General features: G+C 42.7%; 1 protein-coding gene across 3 annotated transcripts in view; it reads left to right on the forward strand.

Moving 5' to 3' along the window:
- The window catches only part of raraa (retinoic acid receptor, alpha a), a 188,390-nt gene that overhangs the window by 153,535 nt on the left and 18,129 nt on the right, over positions 1 to 16,726 (forward strand). For all 3 annotated transcript variants that reach the window (XM_032574246.1, XM_032574247.1, XM_032574245.1), the window contains one exon: positions 15,494 to 15,642. In XM_032574246.1, coding sequence (XP_032430137.1) covers positions 15,494 to 15,642 — 149 coding nt within the window. The remainder of the gene's footprint in view (positions 1 to 15,493; positions 15,643 to 16,726) is intronic.

The following is a 16,726-nucleotide window of genomic DNA, read 5'->3' on the forward strand; positions in this document are numbered from 1 at the left end:
TTTAGTTTATGGAACTGCAGTGAAAACGTATCCGATCAGAAATATCAGATCAGTATCAGGCAGTTGCCATTAGCATAGCTCCTCGGCAACCATGGCCTCATACAAAGATCTTCTGCAGAGCGAGATGTGCATTTACTCGAGACAGTATGTAGGACGAAGCTTTGTGTCAAGTTTGTTTTATAGAAAATAAAATCCTACACCTCTATGATGTCATTTATGTTCACATTTTATGAAGGAGGAAGTAGTGCTGAGTGTCTTCTTCAGGGGTTTTCATGTCATTTCCTTCAGCAGTGTTTGGTACAGTGCCACCACAGGAGAGTGGGTGAGCAGATTACTGAAAGTGTTTGGCTTATTTGACACACAGAAGTGTGGAAGCGAAGCACAGCAGCTGAAAATGTAACAAATGAAACAATTTTGGTCTCCAGTCTATCGGAGACTTCCACGTCAGAAGATGGGACATTATAGCAGCTTCTTCAAACTGGCCTTGAAGCAGATGAAGTTGTCCACAAACAATAGTAATTGTAATACCGATGAAAATATAGTATAAATGTTGAGTTCATATCAGAAGAATTTCTCTTTTGTGTGTGTGTATTTTGAACACATTTTTATTTAGTTGGACGTTGGAGACCCTGTTCTTCATTGGATCATGGAGCTCTTAAACAGGACAATGTCAGGATACAGTTTATCTACTGCGTTCTCAATCAGACCCCAAAAAACGACTTTGGCACTTTGGGCTAATTTATGGAGGGTGTTGTTATATTTTTCTGTCTTGTCTGCGTTTCTGGAATGCACCTCAACCAGCTGAGACTTTAGAGCAGAGAAAAAATAACTAATATATCTCTAACCTACGTTGACAATCGACTAAAGGGCCAAACCCAACCTTTTTTGGGTGACTGAGAGAAACGGCCCGATGACTAGGTCATTCGCTGAGCACACTTTCTCAGCCAGCCCAAGTCACGCACAGGCCGCTCCAGCGACCTCACCCCTTACTTCCACTGTCACACTCCCGCTCTGAAGCCAAGGAGATCAAAACCCTCGTAATCTATTCCCCCCGCGATCGAGTATTGTTATCCGCAGAGGAGGAGGAGAAAAAGGAGAACATGCGTTAAGAGGAGCGTTTTAACATGACAAAGCCGTTCTCGGTCAAGCCTCTCTTTTTTTGTTGTTTTTCTTACTTCTCTCCGGGTCTTCATGAACCTTTTTCTCCTTTTCCCTTGTTTTCTGCTTCCCCCCCCCCCTTTTAATATCCACCTCCCGCTGCCCCATTGGAAATCCACTTCAGCCCTCTGATGCAAATAGCCCTTTGCCCCCTCCATATTTATGATCCTGCTTCCTCAACTGTTGAATATGCGCTTAAGTACAGAGAGCCTTGAATACTGCCAGTCAGATTGGATTAGTGGGTGTCAATGGGTAGATAACCTCTCTGTTAGAGTGAGTGAAGAGCAAACACTCGAGCATAAGCATTCATGACGGTCCTTTGGCCTTCAAACGCTGAGAGGCACTGTGTGTGGCACTCAGCCCAATAAAGATGAATAGGCTCTTGTTAATGTGTATAGGTGTAATTTCAGGGCTGGCAGACTAGCTTGCGAATGAGTAGCATTTTCCAGGATTTTCTTCCCCAGCGATTGTTTTTGAATGCAGAGGCCAGAAATGTGTTCACAATCACTCCGCTAATTGAAATCATCTGTCTTAAATCTCACAACAATAATGTTTTTGAATGACTTACTGTGCTCCGAGCAGGCTGTTCTGCTCCACCACCCACCTCTTTCTGATGACTTTGTCAGATGAATATTTTGGAGGCCTGTTGCGCGCTAAGACTGAATTATATGTTTCTGGTTATGTTGACATGTACTTCCATGAGAAGAAAATGAGTCCAGGCTGATTATGGTTAGACAAAAAAAAGTTGCCTTAAGACGGCTAAGAAGCTTTTACATCACACACAAAGATTGGAACTATCCACAGATTGGTATGTAACCTTCTTCTCAGATGCTTGCTGTGATATTTTTCTTCACTGTTTTGTATGGTATTGTATGTCCAAACAACCAAATTTGTACTTTCCTGTAAGCAAGAAAAAAGTGCAGAAGCTATTTTTGAGTCAGTTGATTAGTGGTAGATATCAACTTTAGTGCCATTAGCATATTGTTTATCTGTTTCTACCTTGTCCCCAGAATGTCTCCTTATACACAATTTAAAATGCACAAGTAACCAAGTGTTTTCAGTCGGGCAACTCTAGAATGACTTCCCGTGGTACTTATAAATAAAAATCAAAAATAGATTCAGGATGTGGAGCTTAAAGCACCCACTACACAGCCAGGACTCATACTAATAGCTTGTACTTCGCTCAGACTTCACTTTGACTAGGAAAATTGACTTATTTTAATATGATGGCGTCTTGTATAGGATTGTATTTGAAATATAATCAAATACAAATTTATTGATGGAACTTGACTTAATGTCATGTTTTGATTGTTGATTCTACGTTGCATTGTGTTTCTGTGTTTGCAATGATGTAAAGCACTTTGAAATGTCTTGCTGCTGAAATGTGCTATACAAATAAAATTTGATTGATTGATTGTACCAGAGGTATACCACGCTCTGGAAGCTACGGCCTTTATCACACTTTGAAAATATCAGATAAGGATATTTCTGACTGACTGATGATGTAAACAATTGAAAAGCATAATTCATTTTAGCAGAAAATCACACTTGGCTCTCGTGGCTCCTAATAATTCTCATCCCTGATCAGTTGCTGGAAACGCTCCGGAAGATCTGCTCACATTTGGCCTGTTGTTGATTTTTTCTTTTTCTTTTTTTTGCTGGAATGTGGAAACTGGAAGCAGGCAGAGCGGAGTGAATGATGCAGACATTTAGTTTTCTCCCTAGATGCCCCTGTTTCAGAACATTTCGGCATCGTTTCAGGCCTGCAGCGACTTGAATGAAAAGGACTCGGTTTTTGGTGCTCCGGATTTAGTAACTGCTCTTTGCTCTCTACGGACTCCCGATATGCATGAGTGCAAGTTTGTTTATCGTCTGAGAGGACAGAACCAAGCAGTCGGCCACTTTAGCTCAATCATACAGCCGACAGGGAGAAACTCAGCAAAACGTTGGAGCTTAATGTTTCATGATGGGGTTTTTTTCTCTCTGTCTTTTCATTTTTTGCTGTTGAAACTGAAACATTTTGAGATTGTTTCATATGTGTGTGTGTGCTGTTGTCACGCTCTAAAGACGACCTTAAGAGACATCCCAGTTGTTAGGGTTCTCCAGGAAGGGCGTATTATTTACCTTTAAGAAAGTTAACAAAGGCAGATTGCACTCTGGTTGCACCTTCTCGGTTTCTTTCTCTCTCTCTTTTTTTTTTTTAGTAAGAGGTGAAGCAAACATTGTACACTTTCTTTTTTTTCTTGCTTAATCTCTGATTTTGAAACGTTTTTCTCGCATCTGGAGCTCGCCGGTGAACCCTGACCCTCCTGCCTCCACATTTCCCAACCTCTGATTGCTCATCCTGACGGTAAACAACTGATTACTGCCAATAAACGTTGTGCCCGGTTGTGAATCCTCCATAATCATTAGAAGTATTTATCAACTCCAGCCTCAGGTTTGGATTCACACACACGCTCGCCCTACGTGTTGTGGGTTGACAGCGTTACAGGCCCTTTTAAACACCCTTCCATTCCTCCTCCCTCCCTCTGCTCTGTCTGCACTCATCCTGGCACCCTTTGACCGATGAGGGCTGACTTTTGGCCTCTTTTGCCCACCGTCATGTCCCTCACCATCAACTCATGCCAGATATCTCCGGTCACCCCGGGGCATGTGCCAGCTTGCATAGCTCCACTGTCACTCAGCAGGCATTGACAGCTGCTGGGTTAGAGTTGCTCCCTGGTACTTTGCAGGGGGAGAGTTGATGTTGGAGGTCACCCGGTTCTCCCTTCCCCCCCACCAAGATGATATTTTCTCGATCCTCTCGATGCTGTTTTCTTTCCCCGATAGATTCAGAAATAATAGATGTTGAAATGATTGAACTTTTCACATTTTGTAACCTTAAACATACCTTGGTTTTTATGGGCAGATAACATAAATCTAATCTTTTATTTTTCTATCTTCACCCAGTCTGTTGCAATAAGCAATGAAAGCACATGAAAAATTAAAATGAGCTGAATTTCCTTTCTAACGGTCAAGGGGAGTTTTGATTAGACTTTATAATCTATTTTATTTATGATTTCAGTTGTTTGGTTTTTATTTCTTTATTTGTTGTGTTTTGTTTTTGATATTTAAAATGTCTTCCAGTTGGGGTGTTAAGTCTTCTTTACAAAATCAAAGTTTTAGTCTTTAAGAGGGGGAACTTGCATTATTATGCCATTATATGGTTTTGCAACCATTACTTGAAAATGGTTGCAAAACAACAATATTATCATTTATCGCAATTATTCTTGGGACAGTTTATCGTCGAGTACAATTTATTGTGACAGACTTTTAATTATCTATTAAATACAACTATCTATATGGTGAAACATGGCGGTGGCAGCATCATGCTGGGCTTTCCTTCAGTAGGGATGTGGAAGTTCAGTCCTGGAGGAGGATAAATACTTTTCTGTCATCTTACAACCATTTTAAATTCAGACGCCTCCAGCCAGTCTGATTTGAAGATATTTTGAAAAGTAGAAATAATAATGATGATGATGATGAGGTCATACTTCATAAAGGCTTGTAGCTCTGCTTGCATTGAAAGGTAGTCCTGGAAAGTTTTGATGTAATGAGCTGGATGCATATCTCTGCTGGAACTGTTTAGGTTTTCATTTGTGAAATAAATATTCTAACGATGTTAGAAAATTTTGTGATGGCGTTAACGTCTGTAAATCTTGCGATGATGTCAGTTGCAGTATATTCCTGCTTAATGCTTTCCTCGCTTTCTCATTGCCGCTTGCATCACTTTGTGACCTTTGGCCTTTTTGGCAAATGTCCATTTATTTCTGCTGCCTTGACACTCTGTCCAACTATTGTAACAAAATATAAATATCACAAAAGTTAATGACTCTCAGAATACATTAACCAAACAATTATTGCTATAGATTGTGCAAAATATATATATATATATATATATATATATATATATTTAAACGCATTAATTTTGATTACTTTATTATCTCAAATTTTGTGCGTTAAAATTTTTAACTGCATTTCTGTTTACATACAAAGGAACCTTTGTATTTGCGCATTTCGCACAAACAACATCCGTAAACAGTGGCGGGGGGGATTCTTGAATTGATGTGGCTTATTTCAATTAAAATGAGATTATTTCTAACTATTATAATTAATCTTGTAGATGCCTTCCTTCCACTGCGTAATTATGCGGTACGTCTTGTTGGCTGTGACGTGACAGCAGGTGAAAGAGTGGAATACTGTTTTTAGCTGTGGTCTGTGTGCTGCAGCTGTCCTCTGGTTTGACAGGAGGCTCCTAATCACCTACAACAGTGGCGGCATGTGGCAGAAGTCGCTATAGTTAACATGAAGTCTTTGCTCAATGTCTGGTCACCTTCGCCATCTGCTCAATCACTCGCCACCGCCCCACCCCCGGCCTCCTCACACCCCCTCAGACTCTAGTTTGTCCACACATGCTCTCTACTCCGTCTCCATTTGCCGTCGAGCCGATGATAGTGAAACCTGGTGTGGTGATGTGTTGGGAGCCCTGGCGGAGTGGGGATTGTCCCGGGGAACACGGCGGCGCTGATGAAAACCAGACCCCCTCCCCACCGCCTCTCAGGACCACGCTGACGCACACGGAGCGCCCGTCACTGAGCACGCTCTAAACCCAGAGGCCTTCATTCGCCTCGCTAGCAGCTAACAAACAAAAAAAAAAAATCCGCATGACATCCATATATGCTGTTTTGCAAAAAGAAAAAGAAAATGCATCGCTCTGATGTAGAAAAGTCGTAAATTTCTCATGTTAAGTACAATCTGGTTTTTCCCTGCGTCTGCTCCAACACAAACACCAGCGTTCCCTGGTGTGGGGGAGAGAGATCATCAGAACAGGCAGGGCTCCGCCTTTCCCTTCGGCCTCTGCTCAGGCCCTCGTTTATCACTCACATATGTGTTTTTCTTGCTGTAGCACTCTAGATGGGCTAGTTATCTGGCACCAATTTGGAGCACCATCCATCAAGATTTAGACACGGCGGCGAGCGGAGCCTTCAAACGAGGGCCGCAACGGCCGTAGCCGCAGCTGTCACTTCACATTTCTGCGCTGCTCGCGAAATTTGAATATCAACAATGTTTGCAACAAAAAAAAGACAAGAAAAACAACAAGCTGTCATTTCACCGAGACGTCAGCCGTGGCGTGCTCCGTGTCATTTCTTCGTGTCCTGCCTCTCAGTGAAACAACATCGTATAAATATGGAAAATGCTCGCCATAACCTGATTTTTAGACTTTTTATGTAGACGTGCCAGGTTTAAATTATTTCCACAAACATCGGAGATTCTTCATAAATCTCTCTCTCGCCCCTCCTGCGACTCTGACATGTTGGGCTGTACTATCGACATGAAGCAGCTCAGATGGAGCGCTATCAGGCACAGCGATACGAGCTGAGCCTCTGACGGGAGGAGATGATGATGATGATGACGAGCAGCATGCTGAAGGAGCGTGACACATCGACAGCGGTGGAAAGATTCTTTTATGTAAACTGTGATATCACAGGTTGATTTATTTATTTTTTCGTCTTGCAATAGCATGACGGCTCCAATCTCCTGTTAAGTTGACTAACTTTAGCTGCAGCTAGCGACTGTTTATCTACCAACCCATCCGTTATTAAGACCATGAAATTGGCACATTTTGCCGATTTTACATTCAAGTCTTTTTTTCTACAATATTAAGATGCGCTCAAATTAATATCATTCTGTTTTTAAATAAGAAAATAAAGTTTTTATGGCTCAAAATGCAATGACAGCACTGCTTTAGTGAAAACTTGATGATTTGTAGCAAAGGAAGCATCTGCAGCTAAAAAAAGAACTTCTGCTTGGCTTCACACCAATACAGTGTAGGGTTGATAGGTTGATTATTTCTGGATCAACTGATTAATAATTGAATAGAAAAAAGGTTCATGTTAGGAGATTTTTTTTAACAGTATTTGAATGGGGTGAAGCTATAATTAGGCAACTTGTTGAGTTTTCAGTAGAGCATATTTACAGAAAATTCATACATTTTTGCAGAGTTTTGGCTTGATTACTCCTCTGAGTATGTTGTTCTTTCAGTAGCTGGTCTTTTTTTTTTTGAGCCTGTAGTCTCCGGTTAATGATTAAGCGATTACTACATCAGCTGATGCAGGTTTTCTCTCTAAGCACTAAAACTGTGGATGCATTAAGAAATCAGCAGGTGAATGAATTTTAGTCTCCTTTGCTGCCTTTGGTCGAGTAAGCAATTATCAGTTACTCTCAGATACTAACGTTGTTCAGGGCTTTACTAATGTCGCCCTGGGCAACCACCCAGACCAAGCAGAGAAATCATCTCTCGTCAGGTTGCGGTGGCAGCAGCAGACTTCTGTGTCAAAGTTAACTACTTTCAGTGCCAGTAAGATGTTCAGAATGACTTCTGTGTAAGAAGTGATTTAAAAGGAAACTGTGTTTTCTGCAACATTTTAAGACGTGTGTGCAGTTCTTACAGGCTGCGAGAGAGATAACAGGAAGGCTGAACAGAATTACAACAAAGTAAGTCTGTTTTATGCTTTGGCACTTGTTGGCTGCAACTTCCTCCCTCCCACACACAGCGTGATGTCACCGCTGCTCCTAATATGAAGACTTGATGCCCTCTCACTACAGGAAGGCCGGGACTGTATCGATATTCCTAAATGTTTCAGAGTTACAGTTCTAAAAGAGAAATCAGAACCATCAGCAACTCGTTTTAACAGTGAGTTGATCACTTTCTTGACTGTGATCAACTCATTATTAAAACGTTTAATTCAACAATTAAATAACGCACAGTGGCTGTAAAAGAAACGTGGTAGAAAAATAATGATTTTAGACAACAAAAAGTAGTTTTGACACATTTGATGAACAGGAAGGACATGTAGAATATTCAGTATTTGACCTGCTGATTAACAATCGCATCTAAGCGAGGAAAAGTTTCCACATTTAGCCCAGTGGCCGACTGACTGATTCATTCATCTCTGTTTTGCATCCATGCTGGCATTGGAAGCATGCATTGCGAATATGAAGGAATTGCTTTTGGCAAAGGAATCAGCGAGGCTCCAGATAATAAAAGGATTTTGGGTTCTTAAGATGCTCAGTGGGAGGAGGCAGGAGATGTCACTGGAAGGCTTAGAGTGGAGCTGCAGGCCAGCCTGGATGAGAGCTGGTAGACTGGATTTGGTTGCAATGAGTAGGTGTGAGGCTCAGTGTCTGCTCCTCTGGCCTGTGGTAACCTCCACTCCTTCCTCTGGTGTGTGTGTGTATGTTCACTTGCACTGCCGTCAGATTTCTCTTTCTATCCCGCCTAATAAGTGTTCACACTCTGTGTTTGAACACAAACACACACCCCAGTGGTGCTGCCCCTCTCACAGCCTGTCAGTGTGAGTGAGATCGCCTCACGCCCGCCTCGTGTCGGGACGCCGTGTCGGTAATCAGTGCGAGGGCAGCGAACAAACTCCAGCCGGTTTTTCACCGTGACTTTCTGTCAGAGAATGGCAGGATTTCCCTGGAAGCGAGGAAATGGTCCCATTTCCCCTTTAGGTTATTCAACATTGCTGACAAAGCATGCCACATCCACGTGTGTTTCACATATTCTGGCACACTTCCTATTTTCCTGCATGAAAACATTTGTACGAAGTCTGGACTGTTGCATTCACAGCCCTTTTTTTGTCATGTTACATCCCCAAACGTCAATGTTTTATTGGGATTTTATGTGATTTATGGATTTAGCTCTATCCATTTTCCCACCAACTTACAGCAGTTTCCCCATCACTGCTCATCAAAAGCACCCCCACAGGATGATGCTGCCACTACCTTGTTTCTCTCTAGAGATGGATTGTGCTTTACATAAAGTCCAAAGTCATCTTTAGAGACATCATTTTCAGATTGGTATTTCTAAAAAAACATCAAATGTTTAATTGCATGTTTTGTAATTAGGGCCGAGACTTTAACACATTACTGTTGATAAATTAACTACATAGATTTTAACACGTTGTTTCTTTTTTGAGCAAATTAATCGCGTTGTGTTTGTTTTTTATTTTCATACAAAAATCCCAAGCTGGAACTTTTGTATAAAGGTGTTTCTTGTAAAGCTGACATAGAGGCGACACCCACTAACAGTGGCAACATCCACTTCTCTTCTCATTTTTGTTTCAAAAGAACTTTGTGGTTAGACGCTGGAGAAGACTGCTGTTGTGTTCAAGTTGTGCTAAAGAGTTAGCCTGTGTGAAACTATTCAAGCCTAAAATAGCATCTCCATGCTAAACATGACGTCTCCAATGCTAATGTCAGCGTCCAGAGTCCACATTTGTAAAGACGTATTTTTTCAAAACAGTTCCATGAATAAAATTTTTAAAATGATGCTTATTTTCTCTACGTACAGTTTTCAATTAATTGCGATTAACTCTGTGAACATTTTAATGGAGTCCCACCACTATTATTATTATTATTTCATTTCAAGTCGCAGTAGTTTCTCATGAGAAACACTTGAGTGATTTGGAATCATTTCTTCTGTCTGATATTCTGACCTGTGTGGTTTTGTATGGTGGTCTCTCTCCCCTGACCTCTACGTTAGCCATCCAGTTGCATCATGTCTGGAACTCTCTGCAGATTGCCTTTCTGTAGCATCGTTGTCCCTTTTTGCCTGATTTCTTGGCGTATGGAGGAAGCACAAATGCAGCTCTATGTGCTCCCCCATGTGCTTAACACATGGTGTGTGTGTGTGTGTGGGTGGGTGGGTGTGTGCGTGTGTGTGTGTGTGTGTGTTGGCGTGTGTGTGTGTGTGTGTCCAGTTAACCTAATGGAACCTAGGGAACACAATGGACCACGACTGAGTAGGGATCAGCAAAGTGGAAGACCCTCACCCCCTCGTCCCTGCCGTCTTTATTTTCTCCTGCTCTTTTTGCCACAGTCCAGCCTGCCAGCCCGCTAATGTCGTTAGCTTCCCTCTAATGATGGCGAAATCTCATTAATATGCTTCACAGCCAGGCCCCAGTAACCAGTGGGGATGAAGGTAATCAAATCTCAAAGGACTAACCTAGAGCTGAACCCCGAGAACTGCTGGGCTGCGCCGTGCTGAGACAGTCCAGTGTCTGGAGGCTTGATAATAGCCAGTGGGCTCCAGTGTCTGTGTGGTTCTCCGCCTTTGAAGTGGTGATGTTAGCCAGGCTGTCTTCTGTCAGGATTACGGCTCTGAGTAGTTCATCATCGGAACAGATTTCATTTCATCCTGGTGGTGCTTATTTGTCCGTTTAAGTCTAGCCCAGCGCTAATTGCCGACGTGGCTTCAGCCTGGGCGCCCTCGCTGCTCTTTATGTAGAGCAGAGCAAGCTTAAGCAGCATCGCTGGACAACGCTCTAACTTGAACCTAATTAAATCACTGATACTTTGACTCTGGAGCGCGAGAGCGGCTCAGAACACGAGCTGTTAAGACACGTGGGTGCAGATGAATTCCACGCCATCACGTCCAGCTCACGGTACGGGTAAAATCACAAAAACCAAGCTTAAGTATCGGCCCTGATACTGAAAACAATTCTAGACAGGGTATCAGTGACCATGTGCCTGATCTATAAGGACAGATCTATTCAGTCTAACTCTATGCTTTGTGCTCTGAGCGATGTCATGCTTTATTATTTATTTTACGTATTTAAAATTCCTTTCTGAACCATTTGAAAAAAGTTTTGTTGCAGTTTATTTTTTGCACGTTTGACCAAAGCACTCAACCTGTTGTTTTATTCAGTTTATTTATTTTGCATTTGGATGTTCTACTCCTAATTGTTCTTACTGAACAAATTAAAGTTGTTTTTTCATGTTTGACCAAACTGTGATGCTGTTGGTGTATTTGAGTGGGCTGTACTGGTGCGAAGTTGGCAAATAATTCAGTACATTTGTGTCTGTTTAAAAAAAAAAAAAAAAGAAACGTTTAAACTCAATTCAGCTGTAGATATCGGTCATTACTAAACTTCTGATATCGGTATCAGAAGTGAAAACAGTGGATCCCTAGTACACAATAACGTCATTAATTCAGCGGCCATTTTCAACTTCTTATTTTGCAGCTTTTTCTACTTTTTAACCAGTGTATCTGCTCAACAATTAAAGCCACTGTGGCTCACCAACTCAACTTTTACAGTTCCAAGACAGATGGCTGGGGCTTCTTTAGTTTCCACACCACAACATGATGTAAAAGTGAAGGACCAACTTTACCAGATTTTATTGACTCTGCTGCTAAAAGTGTGCAAAAAAGCCTTAAAATAAGTTTTTGGGTTTTTTTTTGGTGGTGACATAAACTTATGCTGCTCTCCACCAGTCCCACTGTGTTTGTCATAGTTAACGTTGTTTATTACTTTGAAGAATGTCTGAGTCAAGCCAGCCTCTGAATCACATTATATTTGAATGCCAGAGGAAGAGGAAGAGATTGATTACTAACAATGTTCCTAGAAACCATCATGAAAGGAAGGCATAGATTTAAAAGTAGCTTCAGTTTTCATTTAGTTTGTAGGAATTACTTGAGGAGCCATTAAAGCATTTAAATGTACTTAAATCAAAAAGTTGGATTCTTAAAAAAATAAATTAAGTCCAGTGAATTAATAAATTTTAAGGATTTTTGTGGGTTAGGGTTAGCAGCTGCACCATATATGGATGCTATCAATCCTCAGCCGTCCAGAGTTCGATTCCCAGCTCTGACCTTTACTGCATGTCTTCCTACCTTCTCTCTCTGCCCCACAAATAAATACCACTGCAGGGTTTACCCCATAAAACCTGCTAAGCCCAGTGGTAGAGGGCGCTAGGGCAGTCACCCAGCAGCCCACCGTGTTTTTGTGTTGATAAATGTCAAAAGTCACAAAAATGTTGATGTGCACGAACACGCGTCATAATTCTGAAACAATAGCACGTGAGTCCAAAGGTCAGGTGCGTGGACAGCTCCCCCAGTTTAATGAGTCAACTATAAACCTAGCTTAATCTGTCTTTACTGTCACTCTTACTGGTGCTTTGAAAAAACTCTATTTAAAATAAAGAAACGATCCTTAATTAAAGTAAAGCCTGTTGGCCCGCCAGGCTTATAATCCACTGGAGAAAATCCTGTCACTAGTATATTTTATTTCTAAAAAGAAATAAATAATTTTTAGGCTTTTTCCATATGTTTAATAAATATTGTGCTGTCAGACATGAGACGTGACCTCATCTGATCAGTCTGGTTTCCAGTTTGTTCTCACTGGTTACGCCTGATTGTCGTTGTGCTGTTTATTCCCAGCGCTGGGACTGGTTTGACAACATGCCGGCCAGCACGCTTTAATCCCGGCTCTGCTCTGATTAATGGTTTATGGTTCACCTTCCAACCAAGAGTCCTCAGCTCCATCATACGGCCATAAGAACCGTCACTCACGGCCCACAGTGAGGCGTTCTTATGGACACAGGAGAGATGTTTTCCACTGCGCTTTTACTGTAGGGAATCTGCATTTCCAGAGGTCACAGTAAGCTCCTCTGGTAAATCTGAGTGACTTCTTTCAGTTTCTCTGCATCCGATTTCTTTTTCACTCTGCAAATGGCGCAATAGTCGGGCTTGTGGGCTGCTTGGTGCTGATCAGAGTTTGGGCCAGCGAGGGCAGCCGATGGCCTAAGTAGCCCTGTCCTCGCCGCTCAGCCTCTGTGTTTCTGTCCACAGGCCCGCCATTGTTTTTGCTCCATGCCTCGGCTTGACAGGCCTCCAGAAGCCAGCCATTGTATTTAATTACAGGTCGTCGGCCCCCTCACAGACTCTTGTCCTTGTGTCCTAGATTTCCATGGGTGCTCTCATTAAGAGACTGTACATTCAGTTTGTGTGTGTGTGTGTGGGTGTGTGTGTGTGTGGGTGTGGGTGTGCGTGGGTGTGTGTGTGTGTATGTGTGAGAGAAAAAAAATAATCACTTTCTTAATTGTCCTGTGAAAACTATACATCTGAGATTTTAGTGTAAATTTCTCCGGCTCTTCAGAATATGTTTTGTTGTTTTTTCTTCAGTATTCATGCCCATGAAGCACCTGAAAGCACCACGCCGTAATGAGCCCCCGTCAAGCATGGCGGGACAGCAAATAGAACTGAATGGATTTCTGATGATGAGAAAATATGCCACGTTATGTAAGCGCTGCCCTGTTTAAGCTTAATTTGCTTGACGTGAGCGTAGTGACTGCGTCGCCTAGCGGCATGGGCCACAGCCGCTCCCAATGACCCCTGCGTCAACGGCGAAGTTTCCCTCGCTGCCCCTCCATCTCATGTCTGCTTCACTTAAAACTGCTGCTCTGCTGTGTTCTGGAGACACTGCAGAAGTTTCTGGTCGTCTTTTTGTGTGCTTCCGGTCTTGGCCTTTTTGTTTGGCTCCTCTCCGCTTTCTGACTGGAGAAACTTTTATTGATTTTTTTTCCCTTTACCCCCAGCTGCTATCTGCAACCTGCGGAAGGTGGTACAGAATGTCTGGATCTTCCAGTGTTTAAACCCGATGCCACAGTGAGACCCAGTTTGTTTCAGAGCGTTTTCAGAAGAAGACACCGAGCACAAAACTTTCTCCTTCATGAAATGTAACCATTTGGCGTCAGATTTTAGCAGTTGTGGGATTTTTCTTTTGTCTTTGGCAAAAGATTACTAGCCATTTCTCCTGCTACTAGCACAAGACTCCCATGTTTATTTAAGTTGTGTTTACCCAGAATGCTCTGTGCTGTAGTCCACTTCCTGCTTTAGTATCGGTTTCTGGTTCGCTTGGTGTTCACATATGCATTTGAACCGTACCAGAGTTCACTTCAATCAAACCCAGACGTAGGTTTGTAAACATAAAATGCGCATCGGACTTCAATCACTCATTTTATGTGTGATTTTTTTTAATATAACCAATATAATCTGTTGGAATTTTCTTTTTTCTTTCTGTGATAGATTTCAGTTCTGCAATAACACGCAATGGTACACGTCTTTACCATTGCGTCTTTAGTTAGCATCACTCATTGATGTTGAAATGAAATATGGAGCTTCCTGGAGGTGGGCTTAACTGTACCGACACCAGAAACCCTCTTGGACCTGCTTGATGTGTTTCAGATAACAGACTGCGAACAGGCATCTTACTGTGACTCCAGCTCCAGCCATGGGGCACTTTGTCATATCCCTCTCCCTCTTTCTCGTCTCGCTTGTTTCCAGGAAAAACAACGTTTCCAATGTGTGAATATATTTTTGTATTTATAAGCTGTAATTCTTCCTTTTGTATCTCTTCATCTGGAGCATGAAAGACTAGGTCTACCTCTTTAAACTAATCGTTGCTGGCAGCGAGGGGAATAAAGGAAGTAAATCTTTAGAGCTCCTGTAGACAAAGCCAGCACAGACATGCTAGAGTTTCAAAAGCTGCATAAAAACAAATGTTGTTATGAAGCCACTTGGCAGAGCTGTACTATTTTAAAGTGTTCAAAGCGTCCAGATCTTAGCTGGTTCCACCCTCCACCCGCTTTCGCCTGACCGAAGCTGGCTCGGCATCAGCACTCGCCAAAGCAGGATTATAGACTTATTTGGTCAAGGGTTGGCGGTCCGTTGTGTGAATGCAGATTTTATAATTGATTTAAGAGCAGTGTTTTGTAACACACTCGCTATTGAGGTCAAAGTCCAACACTTATTACATGAAGACAGGTTTTGTCCTCCATAATCCCAGCGCCACATGTTGTTTGCTTGGCCAGTGTAACCTTGACAGCCACCAAGATGGTTTTTGTTGCACTTGCCGCGCGCGGCACCGGGGCCCCAGTAAAGCAGCACAGCCTCGCAGCGCGCCCTGCTTGCTTTGAACGAGTCCGTCGCAGCCTGCGATCGATCCCGCGGTCAGTCCAAGCACGCATGCTTTAGAGAAACACAGAATTTTTAAAACGGAGGCAGTATTCCAGGTCTTGTATCAGACAAAGCCAGACTTTGAACCTCTCTGCCAGTGCGGCCGCCTCGTGCTGCTCTCATACACACAGACGTGTAATATGAGCTCTGAGTGAGATTTCTGCAGTGATTCCAGTCGTTGCTGGTTTGATAAGAGACATTTTTCCCCTGAAAACACCTGATAAGAAGCTCGTCTTTGACTTTAAAGCTGCTTTTTCAACGCATGCCTACAAGTTAGCCTTTTGGTGATTTGTATTGGACGTAGCTAAGCATATCTGTTTGCGGGAGGAAAGGGGGGGATTGCTTAAGATCTGCGTCTGGGTGTGCGCTCCTGAGATTGTGTTTATCCCCGCTCGTATCGATTAACGCCGAACGTCTGTCAGCGCCGGCCTGATAGTGTTTGCTAACCCCGCTCTCATTGCTCTCTCACATTTTTTCCCCCTCTACTCTCTGCAGCAATAGAGACCCAGAGCACCAGTTCAGAAGAGATAGTGCCAAGCCCACCCTCACCTCCCCCGCCACCCCGCGTCTACAAACCCTGCTTTGTGTGCCAGGACAAGTCCTCAGGGTACCACTATGGTGTCAGCGCCTGTGAAGGCTGCAAGGTAAGACTTCCCCCGGCCTTCCTCTGAATCTGCCAAACAAGCAAGATTTTCAGCAATCTCACAGCCTTTGTGTGATTTGCACCACAAAAAAAGCGGATGGGGGAACACCCTCCCACCCCCCTCCCGCCGCCTTTTTAGCATTTTCAGGCCAAATTTTCACATCTTTTTGAGATTTTTCAGTGTTAGAATCTGATTCAGAATCATGAGTTGGGAGTTTTTATTTAATCTAACTGGCATTATCATCAGTGGGACTTCTTCCATCACTCGTACATTATACGACAAGATCTCTCCTGTGATGGATGCTCCTCTTATCACAAGGGTGTATGAAATGTCATCTGTGCAGGATTTCAGATTTTCTCTCCTCGTATCAGTGCCGCTGACATGTCCAAACTGGGGCTGCCTGTTATCAATACCGCCCTGTTGCACAGGTGTTGAAGAGGTCGCGTAACCCTCATCTGCTCCCTTATCAGCTGATAGTTGCTGTGTGTGCATACATGTTCTCCTGCTGGAGGTGAACACACAGTGTGTTTATCTAGCCGATTCCCTGGCGAAGCAGGCCGGTAGTTTAACATAGGATGAGACGGAGGTGTCCTTTTACTTTAAATGCATTCACATAAGGAGGTGCACTGATCTGAGATGAGATTTTGAGCAGGCGAAACTGATTTAACTGAGTTTTATTATTTTAAAACATCGTCTGTAGCAGATCTGTCTTTCTCCTGCTTGGAAATGTTGGGTAGAAAGTCTTGAAAACTCCAAAAATGTAGTGATGGTCTGGATGAATGGCTGGCATCTCTGTGGAAAATAGTTTCTGCAGGGTCTTGCAGGTAAAAAATGTTTGATTTTATAGATTTTCATATCCAGTCCTAAATTCTTGTTAACTCCTGAAAAGCTTTTCCTCCCACAAACTGTCCTGTTATCGTTTCTTCAGAGAAATAAAACCCAAACGTTAGTAACGATCATCGTCTGTGTCGTGAAAGAAAACTTATATTCAATATTTGGCTTGAGAATGCCAAACTTCAGTAGTCGACTAAAATCCATCATCAAAGCTGCGTTTGAAGGTGATGAAGCCGGGTAAACACCGGAG

Source organism: Xiphophorus hellerii, chromosome 10 (genome assembly GCF_003331165.1).
Source record: "Xiphophorus hellerii strain 12219 chromosome 10, Xiphophorus_hellerii-4.1, whole genome shotgun sequence".
NCBI lineage: Eukaryota > Metazoa > Chordata > Actinopteri > Cyprinodontiformes > Poeciliidae > Xiphophorus > Xiphophorus hellerii.